The 23,213-nt window shown below is 48.2% G+C and overlaps 1 protein-coding gene across 1 annotated transcript; it reads left to right on the forward strand.

The window, feature by feature from the left end:
• Positions 1-2,761: 2,761 nt before the first annotated feature.
• Positions 2,762-21,013, forward strand: MGST3 (microsomal glutathione S-transferase 3). Its single transcript, XM_028104750.2, has 6 exons — positions 2,762-2,857; positions 15,125-15,247; positions 17,293-17,366; positions 17,930-17,987; positions 20,021-20,093; positions 20,764-21,013. Exons 2-6 carry the CDS (start codon positions 15,131-15,133, stop codon positions 20,898-20,900), a joined length of 459 nt encoding a protein of 152 aa, XP_027960551.1. The 5' UTR covers positions 2,762-2,857; positions 15,125-15,130; the 3' UTR covers positions 20,901-21,013.
• The last annotated feature ends 2,200 nt before the right edge of the window (positions 21,014-23,213 follow it).

The following is a 23,213-nucleotide window of genomic DNA, read 5'->3' on the forward strand; positions in this document are numbered from 1 at the left end:
AATCTTAAAAGAGAAACCAGTTCAAAGGTTACTGTAATAGTCCAGATCAGAGGATAGTTAAGGCCTAAACTAAGGCATAGGGATTAGTAAGGAGACTGTTTTGAGGTGCCATCATCAAGAATCAGTAATAATAACATGTATTAAGTGCCTACAGTAGGCCCAGACTCTGTGCTATCTTCATAACACGCGAGCAAAGTAGGTGTCAGTGTACCAAATTTGCATATACAAGGGCAAAACAAGTTTCAGAGAACTTATATAATCTCCCCCAGAATCACACAGCTAAATAAATGGCTATTCTGGGATTCTATCTGATTCCCAAGCCCAAGGAATGAAGCCAGGTTTCTAGCTAAGGTAATTACTTGGACGATGTCCTTTGCCGAAATGCAGAAAGGTCTGATGGGAAAGATCGTGAATATGGCTTTGGACACCCGGTGAGAAGCCTGTAATATGGTAAATGGTTCTTCAGGAAACAGAAACTGATTCTGGCTGACTTGCTGAAAAGGATATTTCTTGGAAGAGTGGTGGGGGGCCTCAGAGAGTCAGTGACAGGCTGGAGATACGGGCTTCACAAAAAGGTCAGGAACCCAGGGAGTTCCGAAGGGCTAGGCAACGGGAGCTAGTCATTCACACATCCTTCCCTCCCTTTCTGTTGTTTTGCTACAGTCCACACTCCTGATTGTAATCTTCGTTCCACTGGTCTTGTTTTCAGTAAAGTCTGGTTAAGCCAGCTCCACCTCCTTCTTCTCCCACCAGGGCCTCCCCTGTAATGAGATTTTTTTTTTTTTAAAAAGTCCTGCCCCAGTGGTGAAGTCCTTGTCTGTGGTCAGAGATCACTGGGGGAGGGGCCCGAATTAATGCTTCTGGTTCTTCAATCATTCCTTTACCACCTCCGGCTGCCTTTCTTTTTTTTTTAAAGATTGTATTTATTTATTTGACAGAAAGAGTGACAGTAAGCAGGGGGGAGCGCTAGGCAGAGGGAGAAGCAGGCTCCCCGCTGAGCAGGGAGCCCAATGTGGGACTCGATCCCAGGACCCTGGGATCATGACCTGAGCCAAAGGCAGACGCCCAACCAACTGAGCCACCCAGGCTGCCTCTTCCTATAAAACATAAGCAGTGTCTTACTGGGTTCCAGTTGCTACAACAAAAATACCATAAGTTAGGTGGCTTAAACTGGAAACTTTTATTTTTCTAAGTTCTGGAAGCAGAGAAGGTCAAGATCAAGGTGCCAACAGATTCAGTGTGAGGAGAGCCTGCTTCCTGGTTCATAGACTGCAGTCTTTTTGCTGTGTCCTCACATATAGACAGGCTAAGGGAGCTCTCTAGGGTCTTTTATAAAGGCACTAACCCCATTCATGAGGAGCCCACCCTCATGGTCTAATCACCTCCCAAAGGCCCCACTTCCAAATACCCTCACATTAGGGACTAGGTTTCAACACAGGAATTGGGAGGACACAAACAGTTTATAGCAGCAAGGGGGAAATTTTCCCCTCACAAATGCAGAACTGCTTTCCTGCTTTCTTCCTTTCAACGTTCAACAAAACAAGCCCTTTACGCTCAACATGCCAGAAACTTCCAAAATAAGCCCTTCTTCTACCTAAGAAGTTGAAAGCATGGGAATGAAAATTGCTGAAACAGCAATAAAGATTTTATGAGCCATCAAAGTACTTCTAGCTGTATGGGTAAGTCCACACAATGAAAAGGAAAAAATACCCGGCCTAAAGCCTTCTGACATCGAGATTCTAACGTTTCCACACCGTGACTTGGGAACCATTCTGTTCCCAAGCACCCTCTCTCAAAGAGGGGGGAAGTACTCCCACCGAAGAGATCCTAGGGGAGACCCAGAGGTGGCGACCGTTGGTAGTATGTGGGGTATCTAGAGGAAAGGAGAGAGGGACGCACTTAAAACGCGAAAACTGGAGACCTTGGTGCCTTGTGGGGTTGGCTCTTCTGGCTGAGTTTACGGTAGGTAGAAACAAGTTCTACCCCTCAGGACGACCCCGTCTGCAGGCCTGTCACGACCTCACCGCCTCGAGCCCGCCCCAGGGCTGGACACCAGGGCGTACCTGGGGCTTGTGTACCCTCTCAAGGGTCTGTGGGTCCCCTGGGCGGTGCAGTCTTGCTCCCACAGAAAGAACCGCGAGGTGGGCCTCAGCGAGTCGGCTGGCGGGAGCCGCGGGCGAGGGTGGGTGCAGGCGAGGGTGGTGCGGCCGCCTTGCGGGCTGGGCTCCCTTCTGGCTCTCGGGCAAGTTGACTACAATAGTACTTATTAGCTACGGAAACGTACAGGGCCCAACACCCCTAAATCCTCTCACTTGGCGATCGACGACACTACGGGCCACCCCCGCCCCAGACACGCAGAGAGAGCAAACCCAACCCACCCCGTTCCCCGGCGCGGCAGCGCTACCACTTCCGCGTACTCGCCGTGCAAGCCGCGCACGCGCCTAGAAGCAAGCTACGGTGGCCCTCCTTAGGACAAATTATTGTCGTGCTAATGTTCTGCAAATCCAATCCGAAAAGTGTGAACTGACTGAGATAATTTAGGAAGGCGGCCACGGAGGCATTTACGGAAGGGGACTTATACATGCACTTGGGAGTAGGAGGGGTAAAGGGTGGACACCAGCCGTGAGGAGGAAGAAAATTCAGTCTCCGCCGCCTAACCACCAGGGACTGGGAGCGGACGCTCAGGAGGCGCGCCCCGGCGGCAGAGAGCCCGGCCGTGGGGGCGTGGTCTCGCGCTGCCACGGGCGGGGGCGGGCCCTGATCCGGGCCACGCCCCGCCCTGCCAGTGGCCAAGGGCGCGGCACCCTCACTTCGCCGCAAAGCTGTGGTCTGCACCAGCCGAACGGAGGTGATCCAGGTGAGTCCCCGCACCTACGGACAGTGCGGAGCTCCGGCTCTCGGGGCACTTCTGCTCCAGCGCTAGGCATCGCCCCTACCTCTGCCATCCCGGGCTGAATAGGGAGGCGCTCCGTTTCCCCTTTTTGGTCTGTACACTTCTACCTTTCCATCCCCTTTGCCCTCCACCTGCCCTGCATCCTACCCCTGATGGAGTGGGTTTGGGGCGTTGAAATGGGGCCCACCTCGCTGTCTGTAACTCAGGGAGATTCTCAAGGTCAACCCTTCAGTGCCTTCCTTTTCTCTCCTCCTCTCCCCGGGCTGTGCAGACCCGGCGCTCCTTGTTTCTGCGTCCCGGAGTCCACCCGACCTTGCCAAGTGCAGCGCTGGTGCAGAAGATGGGCGGGCGGGACGCTGCAGGGGCAGTGGGCAGTGCAGGCCCGATCGGTGACAAGTGCCCTGGGAGCCCTGCGCCTGCTGCGGATGTGGATGTGTTGCTAGGAACCGTCCGGGAGAACCTCCCAGGGAATTGTGTTTGTTTTCCTGCTGCCTCATAAAAACGTTTGTCGGTTTGTACTGGAACCCTTACGTGGGTCATTTCCTACCTCTGCCCGAGAGCAGGAGACTCCGCAGGGGAGGAAGACTCTCCGTGTACGGTTCTGCTTTGGATTTCAGAGAATTTTCCTTCTTATCTGTGTCACTGCAGCGAGCCCCAGGGCCACTGCGGTGGGGCAGCTGCAGGGCGGTGGAAGGGGCAGGAGACTCATTGGTGAGTCATTCTCCTAAGTTGTGGCTTCTGCTGTTACTTTCCTTTCCGACCAGGAGTTTACGAGCTACTTTGTAGCCTAAGGGACAAGTGAGTGTGGAACAGGAGGTAAAGAAAAAGCTGAGACAAGAGGGTGTGTGTAGGAAAGGAGAGACAGTTGGGGCTGTAATCTCTCAGCTGGAGAAAGGGAGTCCTAGAGGAAAGGACACTACTGCTGTGCAGACCAATGACTCTCTGCAGGTGCTGTGGACCTAGGCGTGGTCCTGTGGATTGCTGCAGATTTGAGATTCCTCTCTGCCTGGGAGCTGCAGCAAGGGCTTCTCTTGGGAAATCTGTAGATCACCGAGAGCCTGCAGTTTTTGGGAAGCACCCAAGGTTATCGGTCAGAGTTACAAGGCTATGTTTTAGTTCAATGAATTCAGTAATAAGAGCATAGTATCCTGGTCAGGGGATCAAGAATGTTTATTCTCACAGGAGTTAAATTTAACCAAGTTAAATAAAACTAACCTCTAAAATCCAAAGAAATCCTTTTACCCCTGGGAAGACGTTCTCTTAAGCTTCCGTCCTGACACAATGTTACAGAAATAGAAAACTTTCTCAAGCAATTTTTTTTTCCTGAACTGATGTTACTATATATAAAACAGATACACTAGAAAGATCACTGTAGCCAGCTATAGAAAGTGTACACCAGGGTTTTCTTAGATTAAGGAACAAAACTGGAGAAGGGCAGTCTTCCCCTTATTTAGACTTCCTCCTGTTGGCTGAGAGTCCTGAAGAGACAGTCATGGAAGGAAATTTCCTAACCTGGAGGACAGCAGAGGGAGTGAACAAGAAAGAAGGGCTTTACCCTATTATCCAGAGACATGCTGAAAAGCCCCTGGAGCAATCTGGAATGAAGTGGATGACAAATCAGGCTGTCAAAATGCAATTTAGTGCCTACTGCAGTTAGCTTATTTAAACCTATTGTTCCCTGTTTAATATTTAAATATTCTGAATCTATATTCAGAATACAGTTGCCAACCACAGTTGACCATGAACCATTTCGTATTTTTAAGCAATGTTTGTTTAAAAGATTCTACATAATGCTACAGTTTATGCAGCTGAATTAATTAATACTACTTGTGAGTATACCATCCTCCTAAAAAAGGGTTCAGCAGTTATCAGCTAGGATACTACTATGTACATGAGAATTCCTGTTTCCCTCACTCTCTCTTACAGTGTTTACCTATACCTACCTATCTTTGTGATGAGAAAAACATCAATGAGGAGATAAGAAAATTGCATTACCTTCCAAATAACATTTGGAAATCCTTTAAGGATTTCATTGTTTGAGATTGTAAGTCCCCCTTATTGACCCTCTGAGTTCTTGCCAGAGTTGACCTGTTCATTAACTGGAACTCGGGTTCTAATACTTTGGTGTCTTAGTTCACTCTTTTTTTTTTTTTTTTTTTTTAAATAAGTGGTATTTTATTTCTCCAGCCAAAGCAACCTAAATGATTTTGGCTCAGCTTCATCCTAAGCACAAAGAGTTAGACCCCCTGTTTCAGGCAGCCCTGGTGGTTCTTTCATCCAGAATGTCTGATACCCTGGTGAGGATTCAGCAGCTGCTAAGAATTAAATACAGTCTGCCCACATTTCTTGTGATGGAAAATCCAAGTGGTGTCACTGTGACTCATTTGAGATTTTTGTTTTCCTCTTGTGGAAGTCAGGGCTTAGTTTCCCCATGACTTTCAGTTCCTGGGTAATGCCAGTTAAGGCACAGGTTATGTGGAAATCATGATATGAAAAATGCCAATTTCTGTGTTGCTTTGCTCCTTGCAAGCCCATACACCTGAAAGATTGGAGGAAGTTTTTCCTTCCTGGAATCTCTCCTCTTGTCATACTGCAGTGCTGACACTCGTTAAAAGAAATTTAAAAATAAGTTAACTTTTTGGACCTTTTCCAAGTTTTTTTTTCTTTCTTCCAATTAGAAAGTTCTCAGGCTTTAATCAGTCACAGACTTGGAGTTAATTATTAGCTCTCTATTCCTATTAATATATTTTATGCTCAGGAGAGAGTTTGAGGAGATAGCAAAATTCCGAAAGAGGTCAGATGTGGTCAGACTTGCTCTCCAATCTCATTCAGAGGCAGTAGAGGCAAGGGTGGAAAGCATAGACTCTGGAGCCAGGCTGTCTGGCTGTGTGTGAGTCCAGGCTTCCTCTGTGATGGCTGCGTGACCTTGGGCAGATTACTTAACCTCTCGGATGCTCCGTTTCCTCATATGCAAAAGAGAAGTAATAAGATACCATAGGGATGCTGTGAGCAGTTAATACTAGTGAGCTACTTAGAACAGTGGTAATAATTGATTTCTCCTACCATTCTGGTCTGTATCACTGCACATACCCTTCTAGTCTCTACCCTTCAGACACACTGGTGTCCTATCTCTTCCTTACACAAGCAAAGCCCTTTCCTGGCTCCCATGTCCTCGCTGTTTTCTCTCCCTGTGTGTCTCTCCCACATCACTTGATGTCCTTTAGAGCCCTTCTCTCAGCCGGCTACAGTCCTGTTTCATGGTCCTCCTGTGTCATCTCCCTCTACGTCCCTGTGTGTTCTGGAGGGTCAGGACCTTGGCTCTCAGTCTGGATCGCCATCGGAGCTCTGCGCACCTCGCCGCCTCACGTGGTGCCTGGCGTGGAGCGGGGGATACGTCAGGGAAGGAACCATTCCCCAAGGCAATACTGAGGAAGATAGTAGGTGTGGACTTAAGGCAAGCACTCCATTTAGGTAAAATGGTTTGTCCTGCAGTGGTTGTATCAGATCAGCTCCATTTAATGAATTGTTATTTGATTTTTATTTTCTTCTGCGTCCCATGGCTTCTCCTGCATTCTTTCTCTGCCCTCTGAGGTGGGTGTCTTCAGACCATGGGCACTGTCCTGCGGCCTGTCGCTGGGATCACATCCCTTGGGACCTCTGGCCCAGCATGGCCCCGGCCTCCTAGGTGAGGTGCCAACACACCTCTTACCCCATAGAGCCTTTTGTGTCAAGAATCTGGGAAGGTTTGTCATCACACCAGCAGGGGAACGTAGGATTTGTTCTGTCTTGTTACAGTCTACCCTTCCTAGATTCTTGAGGAGCTGAATTATCAGTATTTTCCAGGGGACACTCAGTTCCATTCAGGTAGAACTATTCGCATGAACTTGGGCATCATGCTGGTCCCATCCTCTCCCGCTCCCAGCCGGGGCATGCAGTTAGGTATTAATTGTTTTCAACACTGACAGATCACCAAAGTGTTGGAATTAAAACAACATGGGAAACTTGATTTTTTTTTTTTTTTTTTGAGAGAGCACAAGCGGGAAGGCAGAGGGAGAGGGAGAAAGAATCTATAAAGCTGAATACGTTTGGATTATATCACATTTATCTCTTAAAGGGACAGATCCCCTACCCTTCTAACCGTTAGCTTCTACTTTCCAAGTGTTCTGCCGGGAACATTGATGAGGAATCAAAGAATGTGAGGTCCTGGGATGTACCAGTCACTGACCTACCTCTGCTGTTTGCCTCCCTGAGTTAATGATCAAGTGCTAGATAAATAATGGTATGCCTATTCAGCTAACTTTTCACTTTTAGACCTTGGAGAAGTATCTACCAAATGTGCAACACATTGGTGGGGAGAAGTCATTTTTCCTCACCTGGGTTATTATTCCTTCTCTTAAATACCCACGTACTTTTAAAAAAATCTAGCTGTCATGTGAAACTTTGACACTCAGACAGATCTCATAATCCGTTTCATGTGGAAGTGGCCAGAATGGGGGCGGCTGGGTGGCTCAGTCGGTTAAGCATCTGCTTTCAGCTCAGGTCATGATCCCGGGGTCCCAGGATGGAACCCCACGTCGGGTTCCCTGCTCAGCAGGGCATCTGCTTCTCCCTCTCCCTTGCCTCTCCCCAACTTGCGCGTGCTCACACACACTCTCTCTCTCTCTCAAATAAATAAAATATTTAAAAAGAAGAAGAAGAAGAAGAAGTGGCCAGAACTGGCATTTTGAAAATGTAGGATGGACACAAAGAAATCCTGTGATTCTTTTTTCTCTCCCATCATGGAAACAGGGAATTACTTTTGTGCGGCTTCCCTCCGAGTTCTTAAATTTCTCCTCTGAGCTCTAGATGGGTTCATGAGGGTCACTGCCCTCCCTGAGATGATTGTGAGGACCGTTCATTTGTAGAAGGAGCTAGAGGTAAAGTGAGGCTGGGCAGCTGCCCTGGGGTGCCATAAGCAGATCTAAGTAGACACCCGACACAACTCCAGGGTTTTCTGAACCACCTTCCATGTTGGGGACTCAGAAGTCCACTTGGGACGATCAGACCAGCCCCTTAAGTGACCATCCTTGTGTCAGTCTCATGAAAATGGTGGGTTTTGCCACATAAAATGAGGAACCATGTATAAAGAAGGTCAGATGAATAGCACAGGGAGCCAGATAAGAATTTTAACGAAACCTCAGGGAATGGCTCCGACTCAGTCTCTGAGTGCTTTATCATTGTTCCATTCCTGGGTGTGTAAAAAAGGACACTGCTAAGAAATGGCGGGACAGTTTGAGGAGAACAATCTTGCAGAAGGAAGTAGGGGGTGACCACTGTCCAGCTTGGCTTTTATCTGCTTGTTTGAGGGCAGAGAGAGATGGAAGGTGAAAATCCTTTCTCCCTTAAAAAATCCAGTTGTTTTCATTTAGTAAAAGATAAGTTGATGTAACTTCATGGCTCAGAAATAATTGGAGGCAAGTGCTCAAATCTATAATCCTGCCTTTTACTCCATTTGAGCAATGTTGATTGTGCTCTGGGGAGTTACTGTTGGCAGCCGAGAGAGACTTGAGTAAATAGTGAAGGAGAGCTTCACCCCAGGAGTATTCTGATGTACGTGGCTCAGGAAGTGTACTGGGTAATCCTTGGAACTGAAGGAACCCCTGCGCCAGTGAGATAGGGCAAGTGGTGGCAAGAAGTAAAAGGCATTCACAGTGGAAAATAAGTCAAACTGTCTTCCACAGACGACAGGATCCTGTATGTACAGCATGCCAAAGATTATGGATCCAGCTCTCCCTTCTCCTGGGCTCTGGGGCCCCGGCTCTGTCCCCCTGCTTTGCTCCTGTGGTAGAAGCCCAGGGTGCAGCTCATGTTGGAGCTGGAGTTTTGCAAAAGCCTTTCTCCTCATCGCTCCCTGCGCTGGCGGAAGAAGTAGTCTAACTCCTGGGTGACGGGGCAAACTCTGCAGGGTGGTGTAGCAGTGAAGAGCTAGACCTAGGGGTCAGTCGGCTTGTGTTCTGACCCCAGCTCTGCGCTTCCTAGCGGTGGGGCCTTAGACAAGTTGCTGAACTCCTTTTGCCTGTTTTCTCATCTGTCAAATGGGGATGATAATACTAACTGCCACATAGGATCGCTGTGGGGATTGTTAATTGATATAAACTCTACTGTGGGCCTGACAGGGGAGAAGCAGTGGTCTTATAGGAGGTGTTCAGGGTGTAGTGGTGATAGTATTTCCCATTTTGCTGTTTCTGCCATGTAGGCTGAAAAACTCCATGAGGAGTTAGTTTGGTATGGAGCCTGCTTTAAGAGTCGCTGTCTCTCGAAGGAAGGAAGGAAAAGGGAGGAAAGAGGGAGGGAGGGAGGAAGGGTGATTCCCAGGCCCCATTAAGCCCTACAGGATCAGAAACTCTGAGGGATGGGGTGTGTTTTAACAAACACGTCAGGTGACGTTAATGCTAAAGTTTGAGAACCACCGACCTGGAACATGGGACAGCACCATATTGTGTTTCTGTCTTCATGGAAGTTACTATAGAAAATGTAAGCAGGAGACATACCGATATCTCTGTCCCCAACACATTTGGAGATGTGTACTATTTTCATCAACTGGTGTTCAAGTGCATGTTAGAATAGCCAACCCATCAGCGTGGAACAAATGTGCACACATTCAAAGGCAAGCCTGCAGCCCACGTGGGTCAGTGAGGAGTGCAGGCATCATGGAGGAAGGGGTAGCCCTGGCCCATACTGGCAGGATTGGACCGCGGGAACAATTGTAGGAGGTAGAGCTGCCTGAGATGTCCTGCCTCACAGCCCACTTGTTTCTTAACCCTCAGCATGGGGGCTTCCACCTTCTCCCACTCCCCTAAAACCCAGCTGCCAAAGGGTGCCCCTCACCAAAGCGAAGAGTATATTCTTGGTCTGTTCATGCATCTTGGCAGAGGTGTCCACTGGTTCCTCTTTGGAGCTCTGTCTTCCTTACGTTTGGGGTCTGTACTGATCCTGCTTCCTTTGTACCTTGAAAGCTCTTTCCATGTGTGAGAGTTGAGTCCGCCCAGAGGGCCGTCTTGGTTAAAGGTGGTGCTCGCTCAGCCATACACCTTTCCCTTTGGGAAGTGACGCTTCCTCTACTAAGACACAACAGTCTCGCACCTTTTCCTCCTCTCTGCCCCTCTTCTTAGTCCCCTGGGGGGAGAAGCAGCCAGTATTGACTGTTACCTGGCTGGTAAAGCCCCTCTCGTGATCTGGATCTGTGCTCCCTAACCCTGTCTCCTAGTGCTCCTACCGCCCGCGGGGGCCCGGCCCCACCGGCCGCCTTTCTGTCCCGCGAGTGTGCCAGGCTTGTCCTCACCTAGGGCCTTTGCACTTGCCGTGCAAGTACTCTTTTTGTGCAAGCACTCACTTTGCCGTGCAAAGTACTCTGACCTGAATAGTCTCTGCCCCAGAATGTTGTCTGGCTGTTTCTTCCTCATTCTTGTGTCAGTGTAAATGTCGCTGCAGCAAGGTCTTCCTGGTCTTGAGACATAAGTGACATATGACACTGTGTGAGTTTAGATGTATCATGTATTTTTTTTAAGATTTTATTTATTTATTTGACAGCGAGAGAGGGAACACAAGCAGGGGGAGGGGGAGTGGGAGAGGGAGAAGCAGGCTTCCCGCGGAGCAGGGCGCCCGATGCAGGGCTCGATCCCAGGACCCTGGGATCATGACCTGAGCCGAAGGCAGACGCTTAACGACTGAGCCACCCAGGTGCCCCAATTTTTGAAATGTTTTTAATCTAACATGCTGTATGTGAAGCCCTTTTCAACATCTTTAATTGTGTGCACACCACTTTTAATGGTTATACAATATTCTATTTTATGGGTGCACTATTTATTTAATTAGTCCTCTCTGCTTGGCCACTGTGCCGTTTCTGTTGTTGCTGTTATAAATGGTGCTCAAGTGAATGTCTTTTGAGCCAAATCTGAGTTTCTGATTATTACCTCCAGCTAGCTGCCCAGTGGAATTAATAAATCAAAAGGTATGAACGATGTAAAGAATATTACCGTTGTGGGGCTCTTCTCCAGATGGTTCTGTTTTACACTTTCCCACTGCTGCGTAATAGCGCAAACTAGGTACTTTTAAATAGGTACCTAAAAGCATTTCTATTTATACAAATTATAACTGCTCATGTACACAGCTGGAGTGTGACCAGCCTCGAAAACAGTGTGACGATTAACAAACACCAATATGCAGCGAGGCGGGTTGCAGAGGACTCTAGAGGTGCTTTGGAAGTTGAGCTCCAAAGGAGCTGTTAGACCACATGCCGTGTGTCTGGCACCATGTCAAAGACCAAGGTCTAGGGCCAGAGCTACCACCCCCAAGACCACCTTATCTTCTTGGGTCGATAGAAGGGCTGCTGGTAACAGAGAGCAGGTATATAATCAACAAAATGTGGTGTGCAGCCCAATGAGGGCTCTTGCCAGAGGTGAGGAAGCTATCTGCCGGCTCCAGGGTTTGGCCTCTGTCAGCTGCGCTGCCGCCCCTTAACCAGTGCACACACCTGCACCCGAACCCACCAAGGCCGATCTTTAAGGGGTGGGAGCTTCCCTCTCTTTGCCCTGGATTCCTCAGAAGGACTCAGCAAATGGTAACAGGTTTTTTTTTTTTTTTTTTTTTTTGGATCGCTGACTGAATTAAGCTGATTCTCTCCTGAAAAGACAAACCTTAAACCATTTTCCTGTCCCTATTGGATTTATGTTTTCAACAGCTGTGGTGACAGAGCTTTTTTTCTGTGTTCTGACCTCCTCTTCCTCTGCTTCAGAGGTTTCAGTAGACACTTTTGAGGGGAACAAAAGGGAACTTAAATCCCTCAGGCACCTACTTTATGCCGGGCACGGTGCCAGGTGACAAGCATTATGTTGGTTGGAGGTGTCATTCCCAAAAGCCGCCTGGAGTGACCGCTTGCTTCGTTGATTCCACAGGCATCTGTAGGCAAGCCCTGTGCTTGGCATGGAGGATGCCGAACGTGGTCACCCCCTTGAGAACTTAGCAGCTGCTGCCGCTGGCTGCCGTCTCTGGTTTAGCATGGATCACACCAGCTGGGCAGCGCCGAGTGCTGTGGTGTTGGAAGCAGGACTCCTCACACGGGAGTGTGACGGGGTCAAGGAGGGCTGTCCTCCCCATCCTGCAGGCAGCTTCCTAGGCTTTGTTCTAGTGCCTTTGCAGGTGTGTCCAGGGCTCCTGCAGGGAGAGGCTCAGGGAGGTAGGCACTCCCCCACCCCCGCCCCATCTGAGTACACTCGCTCTCCCACGGGTAGCTATTCGGTCTTTTGCAAACCACCCACTCTAGCACTGGACTCTGGGTCGCCCTTACTGTATATTCTCTGCCCTTCAAAGGTACTTGTTGTTCCTGGCTCTGCTTGCCCGTACCCAGATTCCTTTTCCCTAATACCCATCACTGTTGCAAAGTGGGAGTGAGGGTAACTTTCACTAGAGTGTGAATGTCTAACAGGTTTAACCTCCCAGATCACATATACACTTTGGAAGGGGAGCTCAGTAGTAAATGTTAATTTCAGATTGTACATTTTTGAGCAGTCGCCTGAGTGTTCATTGCCTGCAACAGAAACATCTACTCAAGAGGTACTTCTCTGTCTAGCCACTTAGCTTCTCCTACCCCAAGTCCATACAAACCAGAAAAACCAAGGGCAGTGACTAAGCCATGAAATTTTGCCTGTGCCTGGGTATTTGGCGAAGAATTCTAAAACCTGCTCTGTCTTAGTTCTTTCCTCTACATGAGCCTCCATTTCCTTTGCTGTGAAGGGAAGCTAATGGGATTTTTGTGAGGGTGAAAAGTGAGCTGAAAAGTGAGCTGAAAAGTGCTACACAAACGCAGGGTGACCCCGTGCTGCCAGGGAGCCTGGCGTCCGGTCCGGAGGCTGGGGTCTGGAAATGGGCTCTCACTCTAGGACTCTCCCGACTCGCAAACATTGACCTAAGCCAAGTGTGCTTAATTGATTGTCCTTAAACAGGTGGCATCTGACAGGGTGAGTGACAGGTTCATTTTTTTTTAAGATTTTATTTATTTATTTGACCGAGAGAGATACAGCAAGAGAGGGAACACAAGCAGGGGGAGTGGGAGAGGGAGAAGCAGGCTTCCCACCGAGCAGGGAGCCCGATGTGGGGCTCGATCCCAGGACTCCGGGATCAAGACCTGAGCCGAAGGCAGTCACTTAACGACTGAGCCACCCAGGCGCCCCAGTGACAGGTTCATTTTAAGTGACCTGTCTGGCCAAAACGTTGTTGAGCTCCAAGGACATCAGATAGGTGGGAAGGCTCAGTCATTGCTATTTTCAAAGAGGTGTTCAGAATTCACCCTATATCTTTGTCTCAATAACTACTACCTCCCCGAACTGATTTTCTACATTTCAGGAAGCAACTAATTCTAGAAGGGAACGAGCACAGGGAGATTGGGGGGACGTGGGGGGCAGCCAGAGACTGCTTGCTGTCTGCAGCCATACCCGACGGTGGGGAGAGGGTGCCCAGGAGGCCATTGCTGTGCTGAGTCATGGCCACAGCCCTTTGCAGTGTGGCCCACCCCCCGGCCCGGGCGAGGTGGGCTGGGTGCCCCTGGGATGCAGCTCAGGGTGAAGAATGTAGAAGGAGAAACTGGGGAGAATTATTGTGGATCGTGAAGGGGTCGGGGGTAGACTTTAGGACTTCAGCCCTAAATGTCATTTTTGAGACCTAAGGGAAGCGTACTTTTAAAAAACTGAGCTGCTTCCTGGTGCCAAATTCCACACTGAGAAAGGTGCTGTGACCCCCAACATCAGCTCTCCATTTGGAATCTAAATGTGAATCCCAGCTCTGGTGCCTTCCATTTTGGACTCTGGGAACATGCCTTACCCTCTGGGTACTCTTTGGAAATAGGCATCTTCCGTCTTGCTGGGTTGTTGGTGCGGGGGACGAGAAACACTTTGGGGCAGGGGGGCCTCCTGGGCTTATAGGACAGATTGCAGTGAGCCAGTTAGCAGGGGTGGACATTTTAAACCAAGCACAACAGAGGCAGGGGCTACTGGCCCCTGGAAGCCTCGCACACGGCAGGCAGGCAGTAAGGATCTCGGGAAGCACCGTGGCTATTCCTCCGTGTCCTGCCTGCCTCACCTGTCCGGTGACCAAATCTCAGAGCGGTTGGAGGGGCAGCCCTGATCTGCCTTGAGATGATGAGGGCTTCTTCCCACCTGCCAAGTTCTCTTCTCCTTGCTGGCCAGTCTGTTTCTTCTCTTTTCTTTCCTTCTGGGGCAGAACAGTAGCTAAAATAGCTGAAATTGCACAACACTGAAAAATGCCAAGATTCGCTTGTTCTCCATTTTATGATGAAATTTTTCAAATATACAGAAAGGCTGGAAGAATCACCTACTGACCATCCCTGTAGCCACTACCTGGTTTCCATAATTAACATGTGGCTCTATTGGTTTGTATTGTCATTTCCTGATGCATTTCAAAATACGTTGCAGGCATCAGAACATGTCACAGGGCTAGTTTTGAAGTGAGAATTCGATGAGCATCCTGGCTCCCCCGAGCTGCCCAGACCCGGGTCTCTTAGCAATGTGATAGGCTCCAGAGCTGGGCTCTGCTTTCAGAGCGCTGGAACTGGGTCTCCTGCCTTCTCCTATCCCAGTATGTGCCCCAGGATCCTATGTGCCCCAGGATCAAAGGGAGTCCCAAGGTGCCTATCCTCAGTGTCGCCCCCTCCATGCCAACAGACACACACACACACACAAAATAACTTGGAATCATTGTATACATACTGTTTCATATCCTGCTTCCCTCTCCCTCCCTCCCTCCTTCTCTCCTCGGTGTCTCTCTCTCTCACTCTCTAATTTAATATATCCTTTAGAATTTTGCCATGTTAACCTTTTTTTCGAAACTACCTCTCCAGCAATGCCTACCGCAGTGGTATAGAACTATACTCTATATATATAACTATATATAGAACAAGAACTACATCTTGTAAACGTAATGTTCATCCATCGGAAAAGAACACATGATAGGATCACGCACTTTTCTGCGTGTATGTTGCATACTTGAATAACGGTTCGATTCTCTTGTGTGATACACAGTAACATCTGCCCCTGCCTCTTCGGAACATCCTGTTTCCTCACACCTTTGTGATCCTGTAGGTAGACCTTTGCAGGGAGTGCAGCGCCGAGCTGCAGGCCTCCTACCACGGGTGCCTTCGGTGCTGGGTGGTACCCTGATGTCTCCGCCTTCTTCCCGCAGAGCAGCATGGCTGTCCTCTCTAAGGAATATGGTTTTGTGGTTCTCACCGGCGCTGCCAGCTTCATCATGGTAGCTCATCTAGCCATCAACGTTTCCAAGGCCCGAAAGAAGTACAAAGTGGAGGTGAGTGGGAACCTAGGTTTGTTGAGGCAAGTGGAAGGAGATGTGAGAAGCTAGAGGCCAGCACTGGCAGTCTGAGAACCACACCTACTCAAAATGCTGCCCCTTTCAGGCAGGAAATGGGGGGCCCTACTGGGAAGCAATCTCCATCTTGATTTCACTGGGTCTCTTCCGGAGAAAGACCAGCTGTGCTGGGACGAGAACAGCACAGCCTTTGGCAGGAGCTATGTGCCAGGAAGAGTGTTATTTTCTAACAAGGGGTAAACAAGCAGCACCACATCAAACCAAAAAGCTTCTGTGCACCAAAGGAAACTGCCAGCAAAATGAAAAGCGCCACCTACTGCATGGGAGGAAGTATTTGCAAACCATACATCTAATAAGGGGTTAATTTCCAAAATATATAATTCATACAACTCAATAGCAAAAAAAAAAAAAAACCCAATTAAAAACTGGGCAGAGGAGCTGACCAGCCATTTTTCGAAAGACTACATACAAATGGCCAACAGGCTCATGAAGAGGTGTTCACCATCACTCATCATCAGGGAAATGCAGATCAAAACCACAGTGAGATACCACCTCACACCTGGCGGGGAAGGGCTATGATCAAAAAAACAAGAAATAACCAAAGCTGGTGAGGATGGGGGGAAAAGGGAACCTATTGTTGGTGGGTATGTAAATTGGTGTGGCCACTCTGGAAAACAATGGAGGGTCCTCAAAAAATTAAAAATAGAACTACTATATGATGCAGCAATTCCACTTCTGGGTATTTATCCAAAAAAAAAAATGAAAACACTAACTCAGAAAGTATGTGCACCCCCATGTTCATCGCAGCACTATTTACAATAGCCAAGACGTGGAGGTAACCCGGGTGTCCATCAGTGGATGAGTGGATAAAGGAGATGTGATATATATAGGATGGAATGCTACTCAGCCATAAAAAAGAATGAAATCTTGTCATTTGTGACAACATCGATGGACCTTGAGGGCATTATGCTAAGTGATATAGGTCAGACAGAGAAAGATAAATATTCTGTGACCTCACTTATATATGGAATCTAAAAAAACATAAAAGCTACAAGGTACAGCATGGCAGCTGTAATAATTCTATATTGTATATTTGAAAGTTGCTAAGAGAGCAAATCTTAAATGTTCTCATCAAAAGAAAAAAACTGCAACTATGGTAACAAGACTTATTGTGGTGATCATTTCACAACATATACATACATCAAATCATTACGTTACACACCTGAAACTAATATAATGTGTGTCGATTATACTTGGATTTTTAAAAATAAGTAATAAAATCAACTAAATAAAGAGAGTGAAATGGCAAGTCTTCCCTGGTGTGCCACTTTAAAAATGATGTCGTGAAGTGATTTTCTGTTTCCCAAGTAAAGAAGAAACGTGTGGTGCTGAGGTTAGCCTGGGCTTAGACGTTACACATAAGAAGGAGGTCTATTAAATGCTTCCTTTCGTTCCAACTGATCTAAAAGGGATAATTACTGAGGTTGTCCCTGGTGAGCAAATTTAAATGTCTCTTTCTGTTTAGCAACTTATAAATAGACTCTCTGACTAGAGCTTCTTTTCTTTTTAAGTTTTCATATTGATTTTTCTTTTTTTTTTAATGGACACATCCATTAAAATTCTCACACACTCAATTTCTATTCTCCTATTAAGGAAAATCTTAGAAGGTTGTGGTATCTGATAGCTCTTGGGAAGGAGCTGTTTCCCTGTGGTGTCTTTGTGATGCATTGGGAACCCAGCAGTCATGGCACAATGTCAAGGGCACGGAGTCTGGCTCAAGCTGCCTCCCTCCCTTGTGCAACTGTGGCATGGACGTACATTCTCAGGACTGGATATTAACGGAAATACATTGAATCTGCTTCTGAGAGTTGAGACCTCACTGCGAGTATTTAAGCAGAAAGCGATCATCTGTCAAGGGTAAAGTAGAAGATGCTTGAGGATAGATTATCTTTAAGGTTGACTGTAACTCAACACTGAATGCTGCTCTTGACAACTTGATCCACAGCATCCTATTGTTTTCACAGTATCCTACCATGTACAGCACGGACCCTGAAAATGGGCACCTTTTCAACTGCATTCAGCGCGCCCACCAGAACACGTGAGTGTTGGCCCTGAGGGCACTGGGATGTCTGCAGAGTGTGTGTTTTCTGCCCAGCACCTCGGTCTTTAGTACCCCGTTTGCTGAAGAGCAGCTGGGATGATGATCACAGGCACCTCCTTAAAAGGGTCGTAAAAAATATGTCTGTGGACAGGTTGAATATTCAGAGTTGTTAGAATAGTGGGGTTCTGGATAATCTTTTCAAAAATGTCTTTCAAGTTGCATTGGCCTTTGACAGCATTTGCAAGGTGCATCCTATCTAAGCTGAGATTGAATGTCCCAGCCCTGGGGAGGGAGCGGCTGTGAGCTCTGGAAGGAAATCTACTCGGATTCTCCACCACCTTCCTCGTCGGCACGTTAGAGCTGCGGACTTGTGCTCAGTGTGTTCTGAGTTACCTTTGATCCCATGCGGAGAAAAGAGGGTGGATCCTCGTGGTGGGGCTTCTCCCTGCTCCCGATATTTAGTTTTACTCTCAAGCGTCTAACTCAGCAAGTGAGAGCGTAAGCGGCACAGACACACATCAGTGGGGCACTGTTTTAAAAAAGGTCTCTGTCTATTCCAGGTTGGAAGTGTATCCTCCCTTCTTATTTTTCCTAGCTGTTGGAGGTGTTTACCATCCGGTAAGTTTTTCCAGGGGGTTTTCATCTGTTTGGGTTTTTTTTTTTTTTTTAAGATTTTATTAGAGAGAGTGTGTGCATAAGCGGGGGGGAGGGGCAAAGGGAGAGGGAGAAGGGAGAAGCAGGCTCTCTGCTGAGCAAGGAGCCCGACATGGGACTCGATCCCAGCACCCTGAGATCATGACCTGAGCTGAAGGCAGACGCTTAACTGACTGAGCCACCCAGGCGCCCATCTGTTTGGATTTAGTTCACTGAGCTATTAGGGAGGAAAGCGGGAAATGGACATTTAACGAACATCTTCCATGTCCATTTAAAAGAATGTCATTCCGTTACCTGTTACAGAGTTCTTTAAAGTAGGCAGAACTTTCCCCATTTTTTCTAGATCAGGAGAAGTCTCTTGGATACTGTGTAACCATCCCAGGAGCAAATAGCGACGTAACAAAGTAGAAGAATCAGAATTTGAACCCAGGTCTGTCTGATCCTAGAAGGTTCATGTCCATAATTTTCTCATTTGCCATAGTCAAACACTGACGGATTACCTGAGGTTACAACGGTGAACAAAACGGGCCAAGACACCTGGTTTACTCTTACTCGGGGCCACAGACTTTGAGCGCATAAGTACATGCAGTACGTTAGCAGGTGATGCGTGCCACGGAGGAAGACACAGCAGGGCGGGTGGACCGTTGTGAGTGGGGAGGTCAGGTGAGGACTGTGCCAATTGCTGAGGTGACAATGAGGCAAAAGTTAAAGAAGGTGGGGAGCAGGTGCCACAGATGGCCAGACGTCTTCGGACGAAGAGCGAGGGCAAGGCCGTGGGGGAGGAGCCCGTCTGGTCTGTCCAGCGAAGAGTGAGAAGGGCAGCGTGGCTTCCGTGGGGGGCAGGAGGCCAGGGGCAGACCACAGGGCCGTGTGGGCCATGACGACCTCGTGGACCGGAGATGTGGTCTGCACTATACCTGACCTAAATAAAGCACGACTAGCCGGTCCCCCTAGTTACGCATCCCCTGCCGTCCACCCCCAGCCCCTCTCCTGTCCGTCTTCCCTAGAGGACCATTCCTTGTGCTGAGTTCTCTAAAATACCCCATGAACTGCTCTGGGGACAGCCTAGGTTTGGTGGTAACCGTGCAACATGATGGCCAAGCACAGCCTGGCAGAAACCAGGTTGCAGGTAGTGACTTACGGGCCTGGGGTTTTTATTTTCAGTGGTTTCACACACCTGATCGTTAACCTTGCCCCAAATCAGCTAAACAAACAAAGTACAAACAAACTGAAGTACTAACCTTACCCCCCGTGACGCCACTGATGCATTGCAAAGGCACCTGGAGACGGTGGTGCCCGATGCTTCACATGCCCACACCCCCTCCCATTCTCTCCTGACTCCTCTTGACCAAACGGGTCACCTGGGATGGTGCTCACGTAAGACTCATCTTGCCTAACTTTACTCTCTCTTCTCAAGGGTCATGGGAAGGGGAAGACATCCCCCTCCAAGACCGCATATTCTGGGGTGCCAGCATGACACGCTCTGCCCACTTTCTCTAGCGGAGCCCCTCAACCCAAGTGCGGGCCACCGCACCACCTGCTTTGAGCCCCTTCTGGGGGGTGGGGTGGGGGGTAGAGGGGAGCCTCACTAAGAGATGCAGTGACAGGCCCATTGAGACAGCCAGGCTTCTCCGCCAGTCCTGCCTTGGGGTCAGTTTCTCTTGGGGCCTACCCTGCGACCCTCTGGCCTGCATCTCCCTCTCCGTCTCTTGTGCACCCGCACCTGAGTTCCCCGGAGCAAGCCAGGAGGTTTCTTCCAACCCCATCCACCTGGAAGGTCAGCCCTCACCTCCACCATCCACGAGCAGTTCACAGGAGAATCACACATCTGTGATCTTCCTGAGACAAATAACATACCTCTACCCTAACTTTGGTGGGGGGAGCATTTTACCATATCCACGAAAGTTTTGGTAAAACATTGTGTCATCAGCCCTAGATGTTACTGAAGATCTGCGTGTTTGTTGAACGCCAGTACTAACCTCACCCTTTTATTTTAGCGTATAGCTTCTGGCCTGGGCTTGGCCTGGATTGTTGGACGGGTTCTTTATGCTTATGGTTATTACACAGGAGGTGAGTACATCGTGACGTCTGCCCAGGAAACAAATTTAAAATCCCATGCCACTCTTTCTTCTTAGCAGGGCTTTAAGAAAAGGGAAGTAACTTGATAGGTAAAAGGTCTGCTATCTTCCTTCTTTTTACTAACCTTTGAAAAGTAACAAACTAAACTTCTACTGAGCATTTTCTATGTGTCAGTTGCTGCTCTAAGGTCCTGGGGTATGCTGTTTAACCTCATAGCAATTCTGTGATGTAGATAGTATGTCCTACTTTATCGATGGGAAAGTCAGGCTTTGCCGGGATTTAAACCCAGGCAGCCTGCCTCTGGAGCCCCTGCTCCTAATTCACCACTTTAGATGGTGTGCCCGAGAGAGAAGGGGGAGAAAGACTCTTTGGGCTGTACTTACCTCTTGAAAGCGGGGGAACACTCCCAAAGGTCCTGGAGCAAAATTGCTCTAATTATTAACCCCTAATTCTCCTAAGGTCCAAATAATACTGTTGTGACGCATTTCTTGGCATGCGGTATCTAAATTATTGACAGCTTTAGGCCAAGCATTGGTTGACCTCTTCAGACCAGACAGTCTGTGATGGGCGACCCCGGAGGCCTTGCTAGAACGGCTTGTGGATGTTGACAGCACTGTCCTTCTGGCACCTCTAGTCACCTCTGCTGTTTCTCCTGTTTCAGAGCCCAGCAAGCGGAGTCGGGGAGCCCTGGGCTCCATAGCCCTCATTGGCCTGATGGGCACAACGGTGTGCTCTGCCTTCCAGCATCTTGGTTGGGTTAAAACTGGCTTGGGCGGGGGGTCCAAATGCTGCCATTGAAGAATTACAGGGTGTTTAAAAACTCATTCATTTTGAGTGACTCGCTTTTATTTTCAGTTATTTTTTTTTCTAAATATAATAAAAACTTATCTGGCATTAGCCTCATACCTAAACCTGACTCTGTTGCTGATTTCTTTTTTGAGTCTTTACCTAAAAGAAATAGCCTGTTCCTACTAGATGAGAGAGGTGACAGATACTGAGCCCCCTCCTCACCCTGCCAGAAGATATTTACTTAGGTGAAATTGGGGAAATGTCTGATTGTGGTAATATGTTCATAATCATGCCACAGCTGTGAAAAATTGGGGCCCAAGGAAGGAAAGTCTTCTAGCCTGAGTTGGGATATAAGATTATCTTATCACTTGATGTTAACACGTACGGTAACAACAAGGATTTTTTTTTTTAATTTCTATTAAAGACTGCTTCGATTGGGGCACCTGGGTGGCTCAGTTGGTTAAGTGTCCGAGTCTTGATTTTGATCTCAGAGTCATGAGATTGAGCCCCACATAGGCCTCCGTGCTGGGCATGGAGCCTGCTTAAGATTCTCTCCCTTTCACACCTGTGCTGCTCAGTAAAGTACGGAGCCTGCTTAAGATTCTCTCCCTTTCACACCTGTGCTGCTCAGTAAAGTAGCCACGAGCTCACGTATGTCTGTCTACAATCAAATGAATAAAATGTAAGTAAAAATCAGTTCTGTAGTTGCTCTCATCACATTTCAAGCACTCACTAGCCCATGAGGGTTAGAGATGGGGTCTGCACCCAGGCCCGACTCTAAAATCCATGCTTTTCCCACTGTACTCCATCACTTAAGGCTGGAATGCTCTGCTCAGTGACTGGACACAGTCAGCCGTGGCCACATGACCACCTGGAGCCCAGCAGTATACACTCTACCATAGTCAGGAGACCTTTTCCCCAGCATGGAGCAAAAGAAGGAAAATGAGGACTGTTTCCATAAAGCTTTAACTTGTATTCTTTTTTATATTAAAATGTCCTTTGCAAAATGATGGTGATGATGAATGGTATTTTGGGTCCAGACTTGAAAAAAATTAAGACTTTACAATAGGCTAGGGTTATGGTTTTTTTTTTGGTTTTTGTTTCTCGTGTTTATTTTTTCATAAGAAGTGCACCTCAGATTAGAGAACTTGCTGTGGTTTCCCTTCTCATCACACAGAGTATGGGCATCAGGGAAGCAGCACGGGGGTGGCCTGGGGACGATGTGACATTTTCACCTTTGTTGGAAGTCTTGACAGGATGCTTTTCGAAGTCACATGATCCATCTTTGTCATTCTGCTATTATAGAACGGGCTCAAATGAGGTTGTATAAGAAACCCCAACACGTGAAACAGTGCCGTGAGCCCCCCGCACACCCAGGGCTTGGCCGAATCCAGCGTGTAGATCTCTGCCGTAGAGAATAACTATGTCTTATGAGCTACTTTCTGTTCTTTGTCTCATGGAGAAAAAAAATTTTTGGTGTAAGTACTGCCGCTCACTGCTGCTCAGGCTATGTATGTTCCAAAGAGTCGGTTTATTTCTGTAGAGAAACATTCTGGGCTTTGCTGTAGATGGAAACTAGAGAACCACGCAGGTCTAATTACTCCACATTGCACCGCAGAGGGCCCCCGCACCGCGGGGAGCTGTGTGCCCTTGGTCAGGTTTATTAGCCTCCCTAAGCCTCAGTTAACCCAGCTGTAAGTTGGGGTTAATGGTAACACTTACCATAGAAAGTTCTTGAGCTCAGTCGACAGCACACGCACTGTGCACCCCAGACCAAGGGCCCCTCCGGTTCCAGCACAAGGTGTGGGGTGTGCGGGCGCCACCTGCTGGTGGGAGGCAGCATCCAGGTGACCTACTACCCTCTTAGGGTCTAAGCAGCCCCCACCCCAGGGTTCGCCCCACTCCCCTCTTCATCCCTCCCAGCCCTTGCGTCCAAAGGTGGTCTCCTAACTCACTCGAAACTGAACAGTGTCTCAGGTCCCTCCCTCGAAAGCAGCCCTGTCCGACAGAACTTTCTGACACCGTGGAAAGACTGGACATCTGCATTGTCCAATATAGTACCCACTACCCATGTGCAGCATTAAGCACCTGACACGTGGCTAAAGCAAGTAAAAACCTGATTTTTATTTCATTTTATTTTTTATTTTTTTTTTTAAGATTTTATTTATTTGAAAGAGAGAGAATGAGAGACAGAGAGCATGAGAGGGAAGAGGGTCAGAGGGAGAAGCAGACCCCCCGCTGAGCAGGGAGCCCGATGTGGGACTCGATCCCGCGACTCCAGGATCATGACCCGAGCCGAAGGCAGTCACTTAACCAACTGAG

The sequence above is a fragment of the Eumetopias jubatus genome, unplaced genomic scaffold, assembly GCF_037043125.1.
Source record: "Eumetopias jubatus isolate StellerSeaLion01/CBP00866 unplaced genomic scaffold, mEumJub1_p1.0 scaffold_12, whole genome shotgun sequence".
NCBI lineage: Eukaryota > Metazoa > Chordata > Mammalia > Carnivora > Otariidae > Eumetopias > Eumetopias jubatus.

Excerpts from the sequence above, each read along its gene's own strand:
- MGST3 (XM_028104750.2), top strand. The coding sequence starts at position 15,131 with ATGGCTGTCCTCTCTAAGGAATATGGTTTTGTGGTTCTCACCGGCGCT. Across the intron at positions 15,248-17,292 it reads GAAAGAAGTACAAAGTGGAG|TATCCTACCATGTACAGCAC; the intron begins GTGAGTGGGAAC and ends TTGTTTTCACAG. Across the intron at positions 17,988-20,020 it reads TTGGAGGTGTTTACCATCCG|CGTATAGCTTCTGGCCTGGG; the intron begins GTAAGTTTTTCC and ends CTTTTATTTTAG.